This window comes from Athene noctua, chromosome 7, assembly GCF_965140245.1.
Source record: "Athene noctua chromosome 7, bAthNoc1.hap1.1, whole genome shotgun sequence".
NCBI classification, from domain to species: Eukaryota; Metazoa; Chordata; class Aves; order Strigiformes; family Strigidae; genus Athene; species Athene noctua.
In genome coordinates, this window is record NC_134043.1 from 22,526,377 (window position 1) to 22,543,610 (window position 17,234).

The following is a 17,234-nucleotide window of genomic DNA, read 5'->3' on the forward strand; positions in this document are numbered from 1 at the left end:
TGCGCTCCCGGACCGGCGGCCGCAGCAGAGGCAGCGGCCTGTCGGTGCGTGTAAGGCCCCATCGCCCCGCCAGCCCTTCCCGCTGCTGCTGCCCGCGCCTTCTCCGATGCGGAGAATAAACACGACGGCGCTTCCCCGCTTCCCCCGGATCGCTGCGGGCGCAGGGGCTCCTCTGGCCGCCCCGAGAAGCGCCCGCGGCGGCGGGGCTGCGGGCCCCGAGGGGAGCGGGAGGGGCTGCCTGGCCCGGGAGCAGGGGCCTCCCACCTGGGCCGGGCACACGCACCGCCAGCGGCGCCAGGGGGGCCGTGCCCGGGGGGGCCGCCCCCTCCGCCGAGCTCCCGCCGCCTCCCCCCAGCTCCCGCCCCCTCCGCCGAGCTCCCGCCCCCTCCGCCGAGCTCCCGCCCCCTCCGCCGAGCTCCCGCCCCGCCCCGGAAGCGGCGCCCACGTGAGTTGGGCTCTTGGGCCGCGCGGCGCCGAGTGCGGCCTTTAAAGCGGCGGAGCGGGGCCGTGCGGGGGTTTGCTCCCGGAGCTGCAGCAGGTTTGTGCTCGGAGCGGCCTCTCGCCCCTGCGCCGGGCGGCTGCACCTGGGGGACGGCGCCGCTCGGGCGCGCTGCGCTGCGCTCCGCCGGGTCGGGTCGGGCCTGTCCCGTCCCCTCTGAGGAGCGGCGGGCCGGGCCGTGCCGGGGAGGGCGGGGGGGGGGGTCCCCGAGTGGGGGAGCATCCCCGAGCGGGGGAGCACGTGCTGCGCCTCTTGCCCCGGCTCGGCGGGGCGCGGGGGCACCGCGGCCGCCCGCCCGCCCGTCCGTCCGTCCCCGGAAGCGCTCCGCGCGGCGGTGGCTGCCTGCGAGGCGCCGCCGGTTTGTTGCCGCCGCGTGGTGCGTCCCGCGTGCCCGGCGCTGCGGGCAGGGGGACGCGGGCGAGGGGCGGCGGCAGGCCCGGCCCGGCCCCCGCGAGCGGCCCGGAGCGGCGGGCCGAGGGCAGCGCTCCCGCGGCAGCCGGGCTGAGGGGTCGGCGGGGCGGGAACCTTGGCCGCGGGGCTGGAGGCTGCCGGAGGAGGCCGGGTTGCCGCTGTGGCAGTATCAGCGTGTCCTGGAGCCAGCCCGTGGGCTCCTGGCACGCACGGGTAAGGTTCAGGAGTCACGGGCGGGTAAGTCCTGTCACTTCAGTACTTTCCTGAGGCATTCCTGCTTCTGGTGCACTGAGTCTACTCAAAAACCAACGGTGGAAGTAACAGCTGTCATAATGAGTGGTGGCAGTTAATCCTTTCCTTAAATAAAAAGCTGTCATTTGACATAAGAATCTGGTCAGAAGGCTCAGACCTCTTACAGACAGGTTCCCAAACAATGCACTGCATGAGTAACAATTCCATGTTACTTTACTGGGGAAACGTTTTTTTTTAAATGAAGCTTTTCACTCTCTTGTAGTAACAGTAAAAGCAGTTAGCCTGCAACTAAGCTTTGTACAGACATTGAAACTAAATGGCTGGTAAGATGAAAATGCACTGGAAAGATCTACCTAATACAGTGTGGGATCGAATTGTTCTGGTTAAAGGGCTTGACTGTCATTTTCCATTTTTAGTTTACATCTCACGCCGACTTGCATTATTTTAACTTGTTTTCATTTTGAGTGCTACTGATACACACTGTTGGCATGCAGGAGGAACAAGTCAGTGTGGTCTGCTAAGAAAACACTGAAGGTAAAATCTGATGTAGTATTCCGCATGCTGTTCAGACCACGATCGTTGTTCAGTGGAGTGAGCTTTTTATCAATCTTTATTGCTGCACAGCGACTGAAAACTATTGATCTGGAAGTTGGATCCAGAAGGCCACCTTGTGCCAAATGACTGAGCTAAAGAGACTGAAGTGAGCACGTGGAGCAAGACTATAATTTCTCTTAAATTAGAAGGCTGCTTCTGCTCTTCTAAATAGGTTAGAGCTCGATTCAGTGTCTGAACTGAATTCCCCATACTGCAAACTTGAGTGTTTCTCAGTCTTGCCTTCAGCTTGTTGTTACTTGCAGCTGAACAGGTGATTTTTAGAAAAACTTTTCCAGGTGCAAACTTAATCTGAAGGCCTTGTGCCAGGTGTTGCATTGATTTACACTTCTGTACAGTTTGGGTTTTGCCTTGAAAATACTGCTGAGGGAAAACTTTGGTTTTCATCTTTTCTTAGTGGTGGATCTCAGCCTTATTGTGTGGTGAGTTGCTGGTTCTGGGTATTTTGGAGTGAGGCAGACTGGGAGAGTGGTGCACTGTGAGAGCTGGGGAAGCGCAAGAAAGCATATTGAAGGATATAACAGGGCTGAAGGGCTTTAACTGGCAGAAGCTAGGTGAAGACCAAAGCGTATGTTCTTCTATTATGCTTCACAACGCTATTATCTTGGCATTTCTGAATGGATTCTTGGGTATCCAGTGGTAAAAAGGCTGCTGTCCTGTGTATCTCAGTCTGGTGTCGTCTTTGGTGAGGCTAGAAGAGCCAGGCTGCTCTGGGCAGATTAGGGGAGTGCGGGGTGTTTCTCTTAATTGACAAAATCGTCAACAGCTCTACATAAGGATTCTCTCCTAACTATACTTTCTCAGACACGCTGCTTCCATGTAATCCTCACCTCATTAACTGGGGTAGAACTATTGGTGATTCAGCAGCATGCAGCCAAATGGCCCCAAGTTTTATTTTAAGAACAGCTTGGATTAAGGGAGAACTTGCTCCAAGAAATCCATACACTAGTCAGTATGACAGGTAAACAGCAAAGACCACTGAAGGAGCAAACAGATAGAGCCTACTTGGTGGCTGGTCTGTATTTCACACTACAGAGGAGTACAAAGCAGTTGTCTCCACTCAGCTTTTTCTTAACAGTGTACTTGAGACTGGCTGACCAAATGGAAGGTGGTGAGGGAAAATTCCTGTATCCTGCTCAATCTGTATTTTGGTGGGCACCAGTTCTGGAGTTCCAGAACATATTGTTAATACATTTTTATTAAAATGGGATATGTGACTAAACTCCAAATTATTTTTTCCCTCAGAATATACGAGAGCAAAATTTTTCACATCTCTTAGCAAATTAGTATGTCATCTTACACCTTAATTGAGCTGTTCTGTGAAAAGCACCCATAAAAAATAGTTCCCTTATGTTGCTTTATGCTGAAAATAATCTGCCACACCTGGAGAAGAGACTTTGCAATGTGAGTTAAATAAATCACCAAGCTAAGGTCTGAGAATATGAAGATTCGTGTAGCTGCCATTCAGTACTTTTTGACCCCGAGGATATAGTTTGTCAAACCTAACTTGCTACAACTGCTTGCTGCCATAGAAGGGTTTTTCTAAGTTTTATTCTTGTGCTCCCTGCCCTAACAGCTCCATCACTAGTGTTTTCTACAAGCTGAATCAAGTCAGTGATAATTTATCTAATGGAACTGTTCTTCCCTTTCTTCAGTGGGTTAACTTTCTGTTGGATCAGGTGTTACACTAGCACACAAGGAATGTAGTCAATTAGTTCATCCAGTGGAAAAAGCTGAGACTACTCCATAGACTGACATTAAATTACACTGAATTAGGTATAATGTAAAATAGAACACTGGTTTCTCTCTCAGGTCTAGTGTTTGGGACAACAGAGCAGGGGAGTGTTAAGATAGTGCCAATGTGTGAATGTGGTGGTAAACTAATTAAGTCCCCTGTAGTTAGGGTTGCTAATGTGAGACATGTCTAAAGTAACTGCAACACTTATCTTGTGTACTTGTGGCCTGGAGTTTTGTAAAATACTTTATAGACAAACAGATCATACTCTGAGCATAGCTGTCACCTAACGCTTGCTGAAATTATGTTTTAAAGAATGGTACAAGTTTAAGTCCAGTAGTGGAGACCTGGATGCAAATTTCAAGGCTGTTAAGTGGCTAGATTAAAAAGAACTACAAGAAGTCAAAAGATGCAATGTGGCCTTGAGATCAGGAAGAAGAAATGGGAATACTGCAAACTGCAGTAGGCTAAACAATGATTGGTGAATTAAACTACTGAAATAAAAAGATGGGGTTGCCAAGCAGGTGTTCTGATGAAGAACATATTTTCCTGTGACAAGGGGTCTCAGGGGAGTTTTCCCTGCTTCTATGTTGGCAATCATTTTGATGCTCTGAAAGATGTTATTGTCCTGCAAGTGGCAGAAGAGCAGAATATACATGCTTAAATTTCCCAATAAGCCATGCAAGACACGAGTGCAAACCCATACTCCACTGGTAGTCTTAATGATCACTGATCTGTGAATTGGCATAACTGAGGGCCATGAAACTGCTTCATCTTCTGTAGCTGGATTTAACAAGTGTGATGGTGCCCAGAGGGAGAAAAAAGAAATCTGTACTTCATAGTTAAAAACTGAATTCAAACTGATTTCTGACAGCTTTGTAAAACTACATTTTTCCTCAAGGATTACTCTTCATGCTCTATCCTTATGTTAAGAGCAACTAGATAGATGTTTTCTGATCCCAGTTAATTTTCTGGCCAGTAGCTGCTTGCTTACCAACCTTCTAGTGCATGTGGTAGTGACTGCATCTGATGTATCAGGATTATGCACTTAATGGCAGTTAAGGGAAGAAATTACTTTCAAGTTAAAACATCTTACCTCTTATCAAAGATGCCTGATTTGGTATTCACGCAAAACTGAAGTGATGAGAAGTTTGTAAAGGGGAAAACTAGGCGTCTTTAGGGTGTGTTAGTAAATGCAGATGTTTTCTTTCCTTCCTCCAGTAAGTTCCTTGAACTTTCAAAGATTAATTTGGAGGCAGAAATTTCAGAAAAGTTTCTAATGATAACCTATTTAGGAATATTAAGCAATTTTTGTTACTGATGCTTTGCCTCGTGATGAGAGGTTGGATTTGACTTAAAGAACAAATGTTGTTGGCTCTCAGGTTTGTTGCTTTTAGGTACCAGCTGAGGATCCTACTGTGCACAGAAAAAAAAAAAAACAACAAACAAATAATGCTGTAAAGTGCCAGCATTTCATAGTTTTCTCTTGGTGTTCTGCAGTCATGTTCAAAGTTGGCTTACAAGCATAAATATATGCCTAAAGAACTTGTCTGTTACCTTGTTTAGATGAGGTTGCAGTACAATGTAACACTATATGAATATAAGTCTGTAGAAGATACTATTCGATACTTAGTACCTTTGCTTTATATTCTCTTCAACACAGCTGGTGAAGATGGCTGAAAATGGAGATGGTGAAAACATGTCTATTTTGGAAAGCAAAATCTGTCAGCAAATTGAGGTAAGCTCAATTTACAGTTTGGGATCTGGACTGAGATGTAGTTTGGAGACATTTGTTGGTAGGGACTTATCTAATGGGAAGTTAATTTCATAGGGAGGTAAGATTTGAATTTTCAGCTCTTTACAAAAGTCTGTTAAGACTATGACTGGTATAATACTTTAAAGATAATTCATAATTGTAGTCTAAGTTAGAAGTTATATTTGTCTGTAAGACCACCATTTAAAAACACAAAAGGTTTAAGTTGCTAGCATTTTAGGTGCTATGTAGCAAGTGAATGCATCGTTAAACGATTCATTACAATGTTCATTGAGGTTATTCTGTCTATGCAAATGGAAAGATGCATTTTAATGCTATATGACTTAATGTTTTTTGGGGAAAATATTCTCTTACTTGGGAATTTGTGCTGGTAATTAGCACATCACATAACTTGCTATTATGACTTACTGCTTTGCATTTTATTGCTACAAATTACAACTAAACTTATGTACCAACTTTAGATTAACTACCTCTCACTCTAGAGCCTTGGAGGTTTGTCCTGCAATGGAAAAACAAGTACATCACTTGAACCAACATCTAGAACAAAACTGCTTTCCTGAAGGACAAAAATACAGCTGCATGTGAACCTCCGTTAGCATATGGAACTGTAGCCATTATTTGTGAGGAAAAAACCCAACAGGATTGAGGAAAAATAGTTGACAAAGCTAGACTTGTAGTGAGTTTGAGGTATACTATAGGGGGGTGTCTTGTAAAACTTGCACTGACCTCCTGAAGCACAAGGATATTGGTGGAAACAGTCCAACTTATCCTATGGCTTCAAGTATTTGACCCCAGTTAGATGACTGATAGTAAGCAAATTAATTTGTCTATCATGAAGTAAATTGTCTTCCCATGCTGGACATGATCAAAATGAGAACATAGTAAACTAAAATAAAACCAGTTTTTCTATCTTACAGTATTTTCTTGAATAAGACCTAAAACTCTTGTCTATGTGTATGATTTCTCAGTGTGACAAATACAATATTCTTGCTTATGCATTCCTTAAATAAGGACTAAAACCTGAATTTGTTGGTGACAAATTTGACTTTTTGACTCTGCGGGCTTAATCAGGTTGATTAATAATTATGTTAACAGAATAAGCTTCATGCCTTTCCTAAACAAAACTGCAGACTACCTTTGCCTCATTAGTCCTATTGGATGCAGTGCTGTTTTTACAGCTTGTGTTGCAGCTGACTCTGGAAAAGTATCATGTTAAAGCAGGAAGTAATAATTTCAGAATTTCTAATTGTTCAGATTAATGAATTTTGGTGTGTCTCAATCCACTGCAGTACATTGTCAGATGAAAATGAGTTTTATTTAAGACCGAACATTCAAAGACAAATCTCTCTCCCCGCCTCCCCTGCTTCTTTTTTGCAGTACTATTTTGGCAATCACAATCTACCAAGAGACAAGTTCCTAAAGGAACAGATCAAACTAGATGATGGCTGGGTACCTTTAGAAGTAATGATCAAATTCAACAGGTAAAATAAAGTACAACTAACTGGATGGAAGGGTAACTTTCAGCTACATATCTCTATTTGGGGCTAAATGTCCTTGGTCTGCATTTACAGCTCCTGTTGCTGATTTAACATTTGCCTGTTGCAATAACCTGTGTCTGCTTACTCAATAGGTTAAGTCGCCTTTCAAAAGATTTCAGTGTTATTGTAGAAGCACTAAGAAAATCCAAGACTGGTTTAATGGAAATAAATGAAGACAAAACTAAAATCAGGAGATCTCCAAACAAACCACTTCCTGAATTAAATGACCAGTATAAGGCTGCAATTAAAAACAGATCTGTATATGTTGTAAGTAAACTTCTTCCTCTGTCCTGTGCTGTTCTATAAGACTTTGACTGAAAAGAATCTAAGTAAAGCTTGAATTAACTCATACTAGGTAGGTTATAATTTCTAAGAGCCAGTTAGTTGCTTATAATTGAAGCTTGTTGCTATCTTGCAGAAAGGCTTTCCACTAGATGCAACTCTTGATGATATCAAAGAATGGCTTGAGGATAAAGGTCCAGTTGAAAACATTCAAATGAGGAGAACATTGCAGAGAACGTTCAAGGTAACTCTTTTGATGAACAGTTAAACCTGGAACAGGGATCCCCCCCTGGACAACATTCTGTTCCATTACTCTAACACTGAATGTCTCTTACCACTTAACAGGGCTCAATATTTGCAGTTTTTGATAGTGTTGAATCTGCTAAGAAGTTCACAGAGATCCCAAACCAAAAGTACAAAGACACAGAGCTGATAATACTTTTCAAGTAAGTCCATTTAACTGAGGTACGAACTAAGAATAGTCAATGGTAGATTTAGATGTGAACCTGGCTTGACCTGAGAAGTGTGTCTACACTGTTGTACAGGTATTAATAGCTGTACCTTTTGAAGACTGACATCTCAACTCTGAAAAATAATCTCAACTGTTTCTTGGCTATTGCTGTCTTATAATGTAATTATAATGGAATACTTCAAGTGGTATTAACTTAGCATATATTCTATTAAAGGGAGGAGTATTGTACAAAGAAGAATGAAGAAAGGAGACAAAACAAAGTAGAAGCTAAAGCAAGAGCTAAACAGTAAGTCGTCATCAACTGAAGTTTCTGGTTTTGTTCACCTGACCAAACTTGAACCCACCTCTTAACTAATCTAACTTTTCCATAGGGAAAAAGAAGAAAAACAGAAGCAAGCAGCAGATGCTGAAATGGTATGGGTTTCTTATATCTCTATACCTGATAACTATTCAATGCTTGCTTTTGTATGGATTTTCAATCCACACATAACAAACATGCTCCTGCAGCTACATTTTGTAAGGCTAACGTGGGATATTCAGAGTTCTAAATTCTAGAATGTATGCTTTCTCTGGAAAGTCACTTCAACTTTTCCAACTAACCTGCAGCAAGACTTTGTTTTGTCATGGTATTTAATCTTATTGTCAAGAGACTAATTTTGTTTAAAGGATTATATCCTGAATTTAAATTATTAGGCATGTTTACCTGTTCAGAAGTGATCTTAAACGCACCATTGAGATGATCCTTCTTCTGTGGAATGTACAGGATCCAATAAGGAATTAATTGGTATTACACAGATTTTCAACCTGAGGTGTCAGCCTTCAGAAAACTGCTGCAGAATGTAAAGAGCATAACTGTCTTACAGGAAAGGAGTCCTAAGTTCCACGTAAATGTGTCATAATAAGGAAAGAAAATTTAAAAAGGAATAAAAAGGGTGGGGGGGAACACCATGCAAGACTTGGACATCAGCATAAATAAGTTGTGTAGCAATAGTGGTTGGGTTACTAATGGTGCTAAGGGAGATATGACTTCAATTTCTCATTTATTACTATCATGTTTTAAAAGTCTTAGGACTGAGGGGGAAAAAAAGAAATTCAAGCTTGACTCTTCAACAAAAATGTGGGGTTTTTTAATTTCATTTAGAAGTCTCTGGAAGACAGGACAGGATGCCTTTTGAAGTTTTCTGGTGATCTAGATGATCAGACATGCAGAGAAGATCTCCATGATGTGTTCTCTGATCATGGAGAAATCAAATGGATACATTTTGTCAGAGGTGCGAAAGAGGTCAGTAAAATCTTAAGACAAGGAATTAAGGTATCTGTATTAAAGTTTGAAACTGAATTATTAAATGCTTGTTCTTTTACATAATGAAGTAAGAAACTATTTGACGGGTGGAATTGCAGAATATTTAGAAAATTACATTATTCCCCTAAATTCTTTCAAAAGAACTTAAAGATTCCAGCCTTCTTGGTTGATAAGGTCAAAACTGAGACTGTTTCTTAGGACAGTGAGGGTTTTGCTTTAGACACTTTACATCATGCAAAAGCAATGAACTTGGTGAGGTACCTAACAGGTTATGTTGTTTGTGATTCTAGATGAGTGTTTTTGCAGTAAGACTCAAATGCCCCTTTTCTTTTTAAGGGAATTATTCTATTTAAGGAAGTTGCAAAAGAAGCTCTGGAAAAAGCCAAAGAAGCACATAATGGAAACTTACAGCTTCGGAACAAGGATGTGACATGGGAAGTGCTAGAAGGAGATGCAGAGAAAGACGCTCTGAAAAAAATACTGGAAGATCAGCAAGAATTGCTGAAACAGAAAACAAAAGGTCCTCCTTTTATTGGTTTAAGCATTTATAATGTCCTAGAAGTGGCACTGTGTGAAAATAACTAAATAGTGAATGCATACTAAACACTAACTGTAAAGCATTCTTTTGAGCTTGCCAGTTAAATGATACAAAGTTCCTGACATCTTATATCCCCACAGGACGAAAAATTAAAGGAAAAGGAAGAGGGGGAAAGATACCTCAAGGTTCACACAAGGGAAAAGTACAGTTTCAGGGCAAGAAAATAAAGTTTGAAAATGAAGAAGGTGGTGAAAATGATAATACTAAACCAGGTATGTCATTCTATGCACTGTATGCAACTGCTTTAGTACACTGAGCTGCTATCTGGAGAAAGACTTGAGTTTCTTATTGATTCAGATTTGGCCCTATAGTTTAGTATTTCAGTTCTTGTCAGTATCAGTAAATAACTTTAAGGGTTGTGTGCTTGATGCCTTCCAGAACTGTCCAAAAAGCATATTAAAATAATTACTAGATAGCTGAGCTGTACTGCAAGGTTATTCAAAGCATTCTGCATTGAAAGATAGGTGGTGGTTGTCTGCAACTTTACACAACTGTAGAGACCTAGTCTCTTGAGTGGTGATTTTTTTTTTTTCTGGAGGATATGAGAAGACTAATAGTTCTGCATATTGGTATTTAGCTTGGAGAAGATGAAGAGCTAAGCTTCTGTTCAGTAGATGGGGCACCTGCTTAAACAAAACCCAGTGAAACCTACTTGTTAGATTGTTTTCCTTCATACTCTTACCTACCCTCCTGCTGTGAAGTTGGTATTTTGGAACATCTAAAAGCTTTAAGTCACAGTAACAAATAAACCCTCTAGCATAGCAGTGGCTGTGGATAAACTAAGACTCATTCTGGAACTTACTTGGTAGGAAGGGATTGTTTTTTCAGAAGATTTCAAGTAATACTGGAATGCTTTCATTTACCATAAATGACTACTTATTCAATCTTGCAGAACCAGCAAGTCCCAAGAAACGACCACTAGAGGAAATGGAAAAAGAAGAACCTGCACCAAAACAACTGAAAACAGAAAATGGAGATGGAGATCAGTAATACTAAAATAAATTTTTAAAAAATATCACTTTTATTGTTCCATTTTCAATAGGTGTTAAAGACATGCCTCAGTTCAGGAGTTTCTTGGCAGAAAATCTAATGAAATCCACTTCAATGTCAACCTACAATGAGAGGAAAGCTTCATTTTGTTGGGTTACAGACTCTTTTTTTTTTTAAAAAAAAGCATGCTTGCTCTTAACATACCACCCTGGAAAACTTTTATTTTTATAGTTTTGTTTATACTGTCAGGTTCTCTAAACTTCTCTGGCACCTCATACATGTGTAACAGGTTCTGGACTTTGTAATCTTGCGGTTATGTTGAATAGCAGCTGCCAATAAATTCAGAACTTAAAATTGCTTACTACTGAAGCCTGGATCTTAATGTAGTAGAGAGTTGTAACTGTGAAGTAGCAAAGCTGAAGGGTACAGACTTCCATCATATAAATTCAAGTCACCAAGAGAATAAAACTTCTACTCATCATACCTGACAGCCTTCAAATCTGGCTCAGTCTACTTCAGGATTCTTGCTACTTTCCCTATGGTAATGGGATACATGTCTTCTAGGCCAGCATTCAGCACCCAGGAACTTGCCTGTGGGCTTAAGCTTCCATACGTTAGCATCCTGACTAGATCTTCTGTTGTGGGATGAAGTGCCCAGCTTCCTCCTGCCTCCCCTAAGATGGTTGTGTGAGGGATTTCACTGGCTGCAGTTACTTGCAGGGCGGAGCTGAAATAATGCTACAGCTGTAAAATCCTACTCTGGCCTTCATTACTGAATTCAGTCTAAGTTCCAGTTGCAGAGAAGATCAAGCAAATAACTATTAAAAGGTGAGTCAAGGAAGCTACCCTTAGTTTTTTCACACTTACTTGCAGTGCTGGCTTTAATCTTTGTGTATAGCTTTGATTTGCATTGCAATGATTCCTTTCCCTGTTCAACTATAAAATGTAGTAACAGCAATCAAACTTGATGCCATCATAAGCAAAATTTATTTACCTGCCCAGTGCAAGACAGCATTTTCTCAGTTAGGTTTTATACTTACTGATTTCTTCTTATGGAACTTGTATGATGCTGGTAGGTCATATTTAAGTTCTGTGAACAGTACAAAGAATACTTGTAACACTTAAATGATTATTAATCAATTGACTTAGACCCTACACCCATCATCTTTTATTTCTTCTCTTGCCCACCTCTTTCCCCCTGTGTTTTGACCTCTGGACTAGACTATGACTGAACATTTAAGCTGACCACAGTAAGTGGCTGGCTGAGATGCAGTTGTGTTTCAAGCACTTATGGAATTTCCATGTCTGGAGTTTTATGACTAAAGCATCTAGCTGGTGATATTTAAGAATTGGGAAGATACTTGAACAACTGTCAGAAAAATATTTCAGTGACTCTAAGGACAGGATGCTTTTTTGGGAGAAGTGACCTGCACTTTGCTTTTATTATTCAGCAACAATCTTTTGAAGCAGGAAGGTAGGTACCTTCTGCTTGAAGGCCAGATCTAGGCCAGGAAGAAATCCAATTCTAATTCTGCACAGAGTATGTATTCCTCAGAGCTTTATCAAGTGCCTGCTTGTATTCCAGCCAGGTAGTAAGGTATTAGGGAAAAAAAAAAGGGGGGGGGGGGTGTAGGGGTGTGCTGCTTAAAAAAATCTCTGTCATTTTCAGTGTTAATCACAAATTTACCTCAGGCTCTTAAGACTGGCTAGTAAAGTTTTAGATACTAGCCCCCAACAAATGGGTGTTTAACAGATTAATCATACCTGCTATGACTTCCATCTTCACTTCCCATTCATCTGCTTTCTTTTGAATGTGCTACAATAAATAGATTAGGTAAATTTTAAAGCTTGTTTCTACACTGTCTTATAAACATTTATACCCGTCTTACTTAAGAAGTCTCTCATGCTTTTTTCAAGCTGAAACATCAGATCACATACTTAACTGATCTCACATACATCAAGGTATTTGACATGATTATGGGGTATGAAACTTGTTTAGGGTAAATACTAAAGGTGTGAAAAAAACAGTGAAGCTATAGGCATCATTATTAATACCAGCTATTATTTCATTGCCTGGTTAATGCTCGCCCTACTAAAATTAAGGACTTGCCTGCCGTGTTGAAGTTTTGTGAAGGGAATATACAGCAGTTTTTGCCATTTGTAAAGCAGTTTTCAGAAAAATCATATCCATTCCTAAAAAAGATGAAATTATTAGCACTGTTAAATGCAAGCTTAAACTAGAGGATTTAAAAGATCTGCTTCATGCTTCAATTTTTCTGGAGTAATAGCTATTTGAGAAACGGCACTGAATACATTAAGGTACAGGAAAGTATTTCTAAAACCTGCTCAATTGCTTTTAGTAAAAGAAAAGTAATGAAATAACTAGTTTTGTTTATTTGAAACCCAGTGATTGTTAGTTACAAAGTTGAAGTTGTTAATCTGTATTTAGGAAACTGGTCACAGATCAACAAAACTCTAGGTAATTACAATAGATAATTGTAATAAAGGGAGATGTTTCATTAAAAGTGTTTCTCTTGCTACTTAAATTCCTAATCATTTCTAACAGACTTTCAGAATTACCCACCTTTATTATGCTTGGTACCAAATGGAGGGTTCATAATAACAGTGTCAAAAGTCTCTGACATGCTGTCAGATAAAGAACTGACATCACACTGAACCATGTTGATGTTTGTGAGCTCAAAGTCTTCAATATTGCTATTAAATATTTCCAGTGCATCTGCATCTATGTCAAACCCCACACACAATCTATTAAAAAAAAGTGCCACATATTAGTTTCCTGCAAACTAAAATGGTGTTTACATTCTATAGTAAAGTTTTGAAAGGGATCTGCGTACACAACTTATTTTACCTAGGAAATATAACAAGCACACACTATAAATTCAGTGCTGATAAAACCAGGAGTAGCTCTGTTGCCCTTTCTCAAATATCCTTTTGAAGATTGTGAAGGAGGTTTCATGTGTTCATTTAGAGCTTTGGGGAAAGCAAACATTCTAACTTCCAGATACATGGCAACTGTCCATTTCTTCTACTATTTGAATGGTTATTGACTTTCTAAACATATTTAATAGCCGCCTTATGCACCAGATTAAATACCTAAAATCACTTTAGTTCAGCATTGCTATGTTCTAATCTTATTTTTTGTACTTCTATGCCAGAAAAAAATACAACCAGAACTTGGTATACTTACCCTGCTCCTAACATTGCACTTCCAATGCTGAGCATGCCACAACCACATCCTAAATCTGCAATTGTTTTGTTTTCAATATCATCAAAAGTATTATGAATTGTATAAAGCATACATGCTGGGGGGGGGAAAAAAAGTCACAAATCAGTAATATCAAATATGCATCTGATTAATCAGGAAAAACTACTTCTGCCTTTAAGCAACTGAACTAATGGGTTTTTGTCATGCAGAATTAAGCTGATGTTCTCACTGCCTGTAATTTTTCATTTATATGTGAGAAGTCAAAAACGTTTTGATGAGTTATAGAACTCTAGATCTCTGGTGGAGATATTACACGTACAGCTGTGAATATTGTTTGGAGAAAATGTATGCCTCAATTCAGAGAAAAACAAGAGAAAGATGTAAAATACTGAAAAAAATGAAGGTATGGGTGAGTGTCTGTATATACACTTTTACTGGTTTTTGTGTCATGAAATAAATCCATTTAAGATTTCTCATTTACAGATTAAGATGTTTCTATCACATTCTTTTAAATGAATTTACTTGATTTTTGGATTGTACATTAACGTATACTTCTAATGAAAGTAAGTTAACAGATCATTAAAAATTATTAATTACACTCCTACTGGATACAGTTTCTCAACTGATTTTAGTGTAAAGGCTTCAAATGAGGTAATACATTGGAAAGACTTAAAATTTAAACTTCTGATGAGGAACTAGTAAAAGAGACAACAGTGCTGTAGGTAACCTCTACCTGCAATATGAGGTCTTGTTGGATACTGTTCAAGGAGCAGTTTTGGACTTTCAAAAGTATCAACTTGTTGAAGACAGCTTTCCAGTTCTTTAAGCTTTAATTTCTTCATGTTTATAGTTTAACTAAGGAAAATAACGTGTAGTCAGTTTCAATTATATAAACGAACTACGTATTATCTTAAACGATTTCATAGTTAGAATCCCACTCTACTCGGCCTCTCCCGGGTGTCTTCATGCGGCGGTTTTCAGTGATCCAGCTGACGGCGCACGGGTGATGCGGGGCCGTTCCCGGGCCGCAGCAGCCCCTCTCCTCGCGCACCGCCGGTAACCGGCTCCCGCCCCAGGCCAGGCGCTTCGGGGGCCCCGCGCCTACGGACAGGCCTCGCCCGCCGCCGAGAGAGGCGTCCAGCTCCAGGCGGAGCGGGCACCGAGCCCCAGGCGAGCACCTCCACCGGCAACACCGGCCGCTCGCCCGACAGGGCCCTCTCCGCGCCCGCCGACCCGCCCCGGCCCGGCCCGGCCGCCCCTTGACGCCGCCCGCACTCACCGCGGCCCCGGCGGGGCGGGCCGAGGGGCCGGGCCGAGGCGAGGCGCAGCCGCGCACTTCCGCCGCGCCGCCCGGCGCCGGGCCGGGCCGAGCCGCTGAGCTGCAGGCCGCCGCGCCCCGCCCCCTGCCCCCCTCTCTGCCGCCGGCGGCCGCTGCCGGGCCTGCTGCAGGGCCGCCGCCCCGCTCCGGGCAGGCGGGGAGCCGCGGGCCGCGCTTGCCGCTTTATTTAATTCATAACTGTTAGCTCTGCCTGTCGCGTATTACAGCCGCGATACGCTATTCCAGCCTTACCTGTTACCGCCGTTACGTGTTTCTGAAAGCCCGGTCTGCCCCCCAGCGCTTTCTTTGTGTTCGAGAGTGCTGTGAGGGACAGAAAGCAGGAAACGGACTTCCACTTGTATGATGGAAAGGATGGTCAGTGGGAGAAAAGTAACGGGTTTACTTACTTTTCTCACGCTTTCCTCCCAGTAATCCTGGAGGGAGCCGTACTGCATGGCGTGGCATGGCCCGTACTCCCTGCCCTCAAGGAGCCGCGAGGCAGGTCACCCGAAGATGGGCGGCCATGGGAAACGGAGGGGCAAAGGCAGCAGAGCAGGCTCCGCCTTGCGGACCTGGGGTTTTGTTGCTGTCAGGTAAAAGGTTACTTTCGTTCAGGGACATTTTTTCTTTTAAGGTTTTCCATTGCACAGTTGAAAATCTATTTATCGAGCTTTAAAGCTGTCGATCCGCACGTAAGCTCTAACTCACATCCAAATACATTCCTCGGGGCAGGAGCGTGCAGACGCGCTCCGGCTCCTCAGGGCGTGGGGCCGCGGCTGGCCCGGACACCCCGGCCCGCCCGCCGGGCCAGCGGCCGCCCAGCCGCGGGAGCCGCAGCCGAAGCCCGGTGGTGCTCGGCCCCCTCTAGCGGGGCGGGCAGTCGACAGGAGCGAGCGCGGTCGCCGGCCTCAAGTCTCGGAGGCGCCTCCCGGGCCGCGCGCTGCGCCCCTGCCCTCGGAGCCGCCACCGCCTCAGCCCGGCGGGACCCCACCGGCGGCAGCGCGGTGTCTTCACGGCAGCCGGCTTCACTGTGAGAGCGGCTGGGTAACAAAGAGAGCTCCGCCACCGTCGGGGGCGCTCCCCAGGTGGCCCCTCCGGGCGAACCAGAAGTTTGAGGCCGCGGGGGCGGGCGGCGACATTTTGTGGGGCGGCGGCGCAGGCCGCGCACTTGCACGCAGCCGGGGCGGCGCGGGCCGCCGGGGAGGGCAGAGGAAGAGGAGGGGTAATGTCAGGGGAGGGGAGAGGCAGTGTCAGGAGGAGGGAGCGGGCTGGGTGGCGGGGAGGGCGCCGGTTCCGCGGCTATCGCGAGAGGGAGGCGCCGCTGGGAGGGGAGAGAGGGCGGCGGGGGGAGCCCCAGAGCCGGGAGCCCGGCGCAGCCGTAACGGCTCCTCAGTTTCCCATCATGGCGGGGGCCGGCGCCAGCGGCCAGGATAAGTGGGAGACGGCGGCGCGGCTTAAGAAGGACCTGGGCCGCGAGAGCGGCTCCTCGGCGGCGGCGAGCGAGCTGCGGACGCTGCTGGAGCTGGTGCTGGCCCCGGCGGCGGGCCCGGGCGGCGGCGGCGGCGAGGCGGCGGCCGAGGCGCTGGAGTGGTGCCGCTGCCTGCTGTCGGGCGGGGAGGCGTGGGACAGCTTCGTGCAAGCCGTGCGGACCTACGACCCCGCCACGCTGTGCGGCCTGGTGTGGACGGCCAACTTCGTGGCCTACCGGTGCCGGACGTGCGGGATCTCGCCCTGCATGAGCCTGTGCGCCGAGTGCTTCCACCAGGGCGAGCACGCCGGGCACGACTACAACATGTTCCGGAGCCAGGCGGGGGGCGCCTGCGACTGCGGCGACAGCAACGTCATGCGGGAGGCCGGGTGAGCGCCGGGCGGCCTCGGCGGGGCGGGCGGGCACCTGCCGGCGGGGGCGGCCCCGCGGGCGAAGCGGCCTCCCCGCCGGGCGGCAGAGGTGTGGCCGGAGCTCGGCGGCGGCGCGCAGTAAGTGGGGCACCTGCCTCCGCCTGGGCCTGCTCCCGCCCTCCCTGGCTGCGGGCCGGACGAGGCTCTGTGGACACGGCGCCCGGGGCGCGCTGAGAGGGGGGACACAGCCCCGCCTTCCCGGCCGCCAGCGCCGGCGGGGGTCCGGCGAGGTGGCTCTTCCTTCTTTGTTGATGTGCCTGTGCCTTTTTTTAGGACGCTTATGCAAATCTCGTTGCCCTCGCACCGAGTGCCTGCCTTCAGGGAA

At 45.1% G+C, this 17,234-nt stretch overlaps 3 protein-coding genes across 5 annotated transcripts in view; 2 read left to right on the top strand and 1 right to left on the bottom strand.

Annotated features, from left to right (window-relative positions):
* Positions 1–425: 425 nt before the first annotated feature.
* SSB (small RNA binding exonuclease protection factor La) lies at positions 426–10,824 on the top strand. Its single transcript, XM_074910893.1, has 12 exons — positions 426–538; positions 5,173–5,247; positions 6,661–6,764; positions 6,914–7,088; positions 7,240–7,347; positions 7,449–7,549; positions 7,790–7,861; positions 7,947–7,989; positions 8,717–8,857; positions 9,215–9,398; positions 9,557–9,688; positions 10,369–10,824. The coding sequence occupies exons 2-12, from the start codon at positions 5,182–5,184 to the stop codon at positions 10,464–10,466; spliced, it is 1,224 nt and encodes a 407-aa protein (XP_074766994.1). The 5' UTR covers positions 426–538; positions 5,173–5,181; the 3' UTR covers positions 10,467–10,824.
* On the bottom strand, positions 10,475–14,965 carry METTL5 (methyltransferase 5, N6-adenosine). Its single transcript, XM_074910904.1, has 7 exons — positions 14,426–14,965; positions 13,675–13,789; positions 13,051–13,232; positions 12,577–12,659; positions 12,231–12,282; positions 11,507–11,556; positions 10,475–10,588 (listed from the first exon to the last, which is right to left on the bottom strand). Exons 1-7 carry the CDS (start codon positions 14,532–14,534, stop codon positions 10,535–10,537), a joined length of 645 nt encoding a protein of 214 aa, XP_074767005.1. The 5' UTR covers positions 14,535–14,965; the 3' UTR covers positions 10,475–10,534.
* Positions 14,966–15,419: 454 nt separating this feature from the next.
* The window catches only part of UBR3 (ubiquitin protein ligase E3 component n-recognin 3), a 116,262-nt gene continuing 114,447 nt past the window's right edge, over positions 15,420–17,234 (top strand). For all 3 annotated transcript variants that reach the window (XM_074910889.1, XM_074910887.1, XM_074910890.1), the window contains exon 1: positions 15,420–16,867. In XM_074910889.1, coding sequence (XP_074766990.1) covers positions 16,236–16,867 — 632 coding nt within the window. In that variant the 5' untranslated portion in view covers positions 15,420–16,235. The remainder of the gene's footprint in view (positions 16,868–17,234) is intronic.

What these genes read in the sequence shown, in the direction of transcription:
- SSB (XM_074910893.1), top strand. Translation starts at nt 5,182, where the DNA reads ATGGCTGAAAATGGAGATGGTGAAAACATGTCTATTTTGGAAAGCAAA. An exon ending in GCTAAAGCAAGAGCTAAACA is followed by an intron (nt 7,862 to 7,946) that starts GTAAGTCGTCAT and finishes ACTTTTCCATAG; the next exon opens with GGAAAAAGAAGAAAAACAGA. An exon ending in AAATGATAATACTAAACCAG is followed by an intron (nt 9,689 to 10,368) that starts GTATGTCATTCT and finishes TCAATCTTGCAG; the next exon opens with AACCAGCAAGTCCCAAGAAA.
- METTL5 (XM_074910904.1), bottom strand. Translation starts at nt 14,534, where the DNA reads ATGAAGAAATTAAAGCTTAAAGAACTGGAAAGCTGTCTTCAACAAGTT. An exon ending in TGGTACCAAGCATAATAAAG is followed by an intron (nt 12,660 to 13,050) that starts GTGGGTAATTCT and finishes CATCTTTTTTAG; the next exon opens with GAATGGATATGATTTTTCTG. An exon ending in ACAAAACTTCAACACGGCAG is followed by an intron (nt 12,283 to 12,576) that starts GCAAGTCCTTAA and finishes TATTTATTGTAG; the next exon opens with CACATTCAAAAGAAAGCAGA.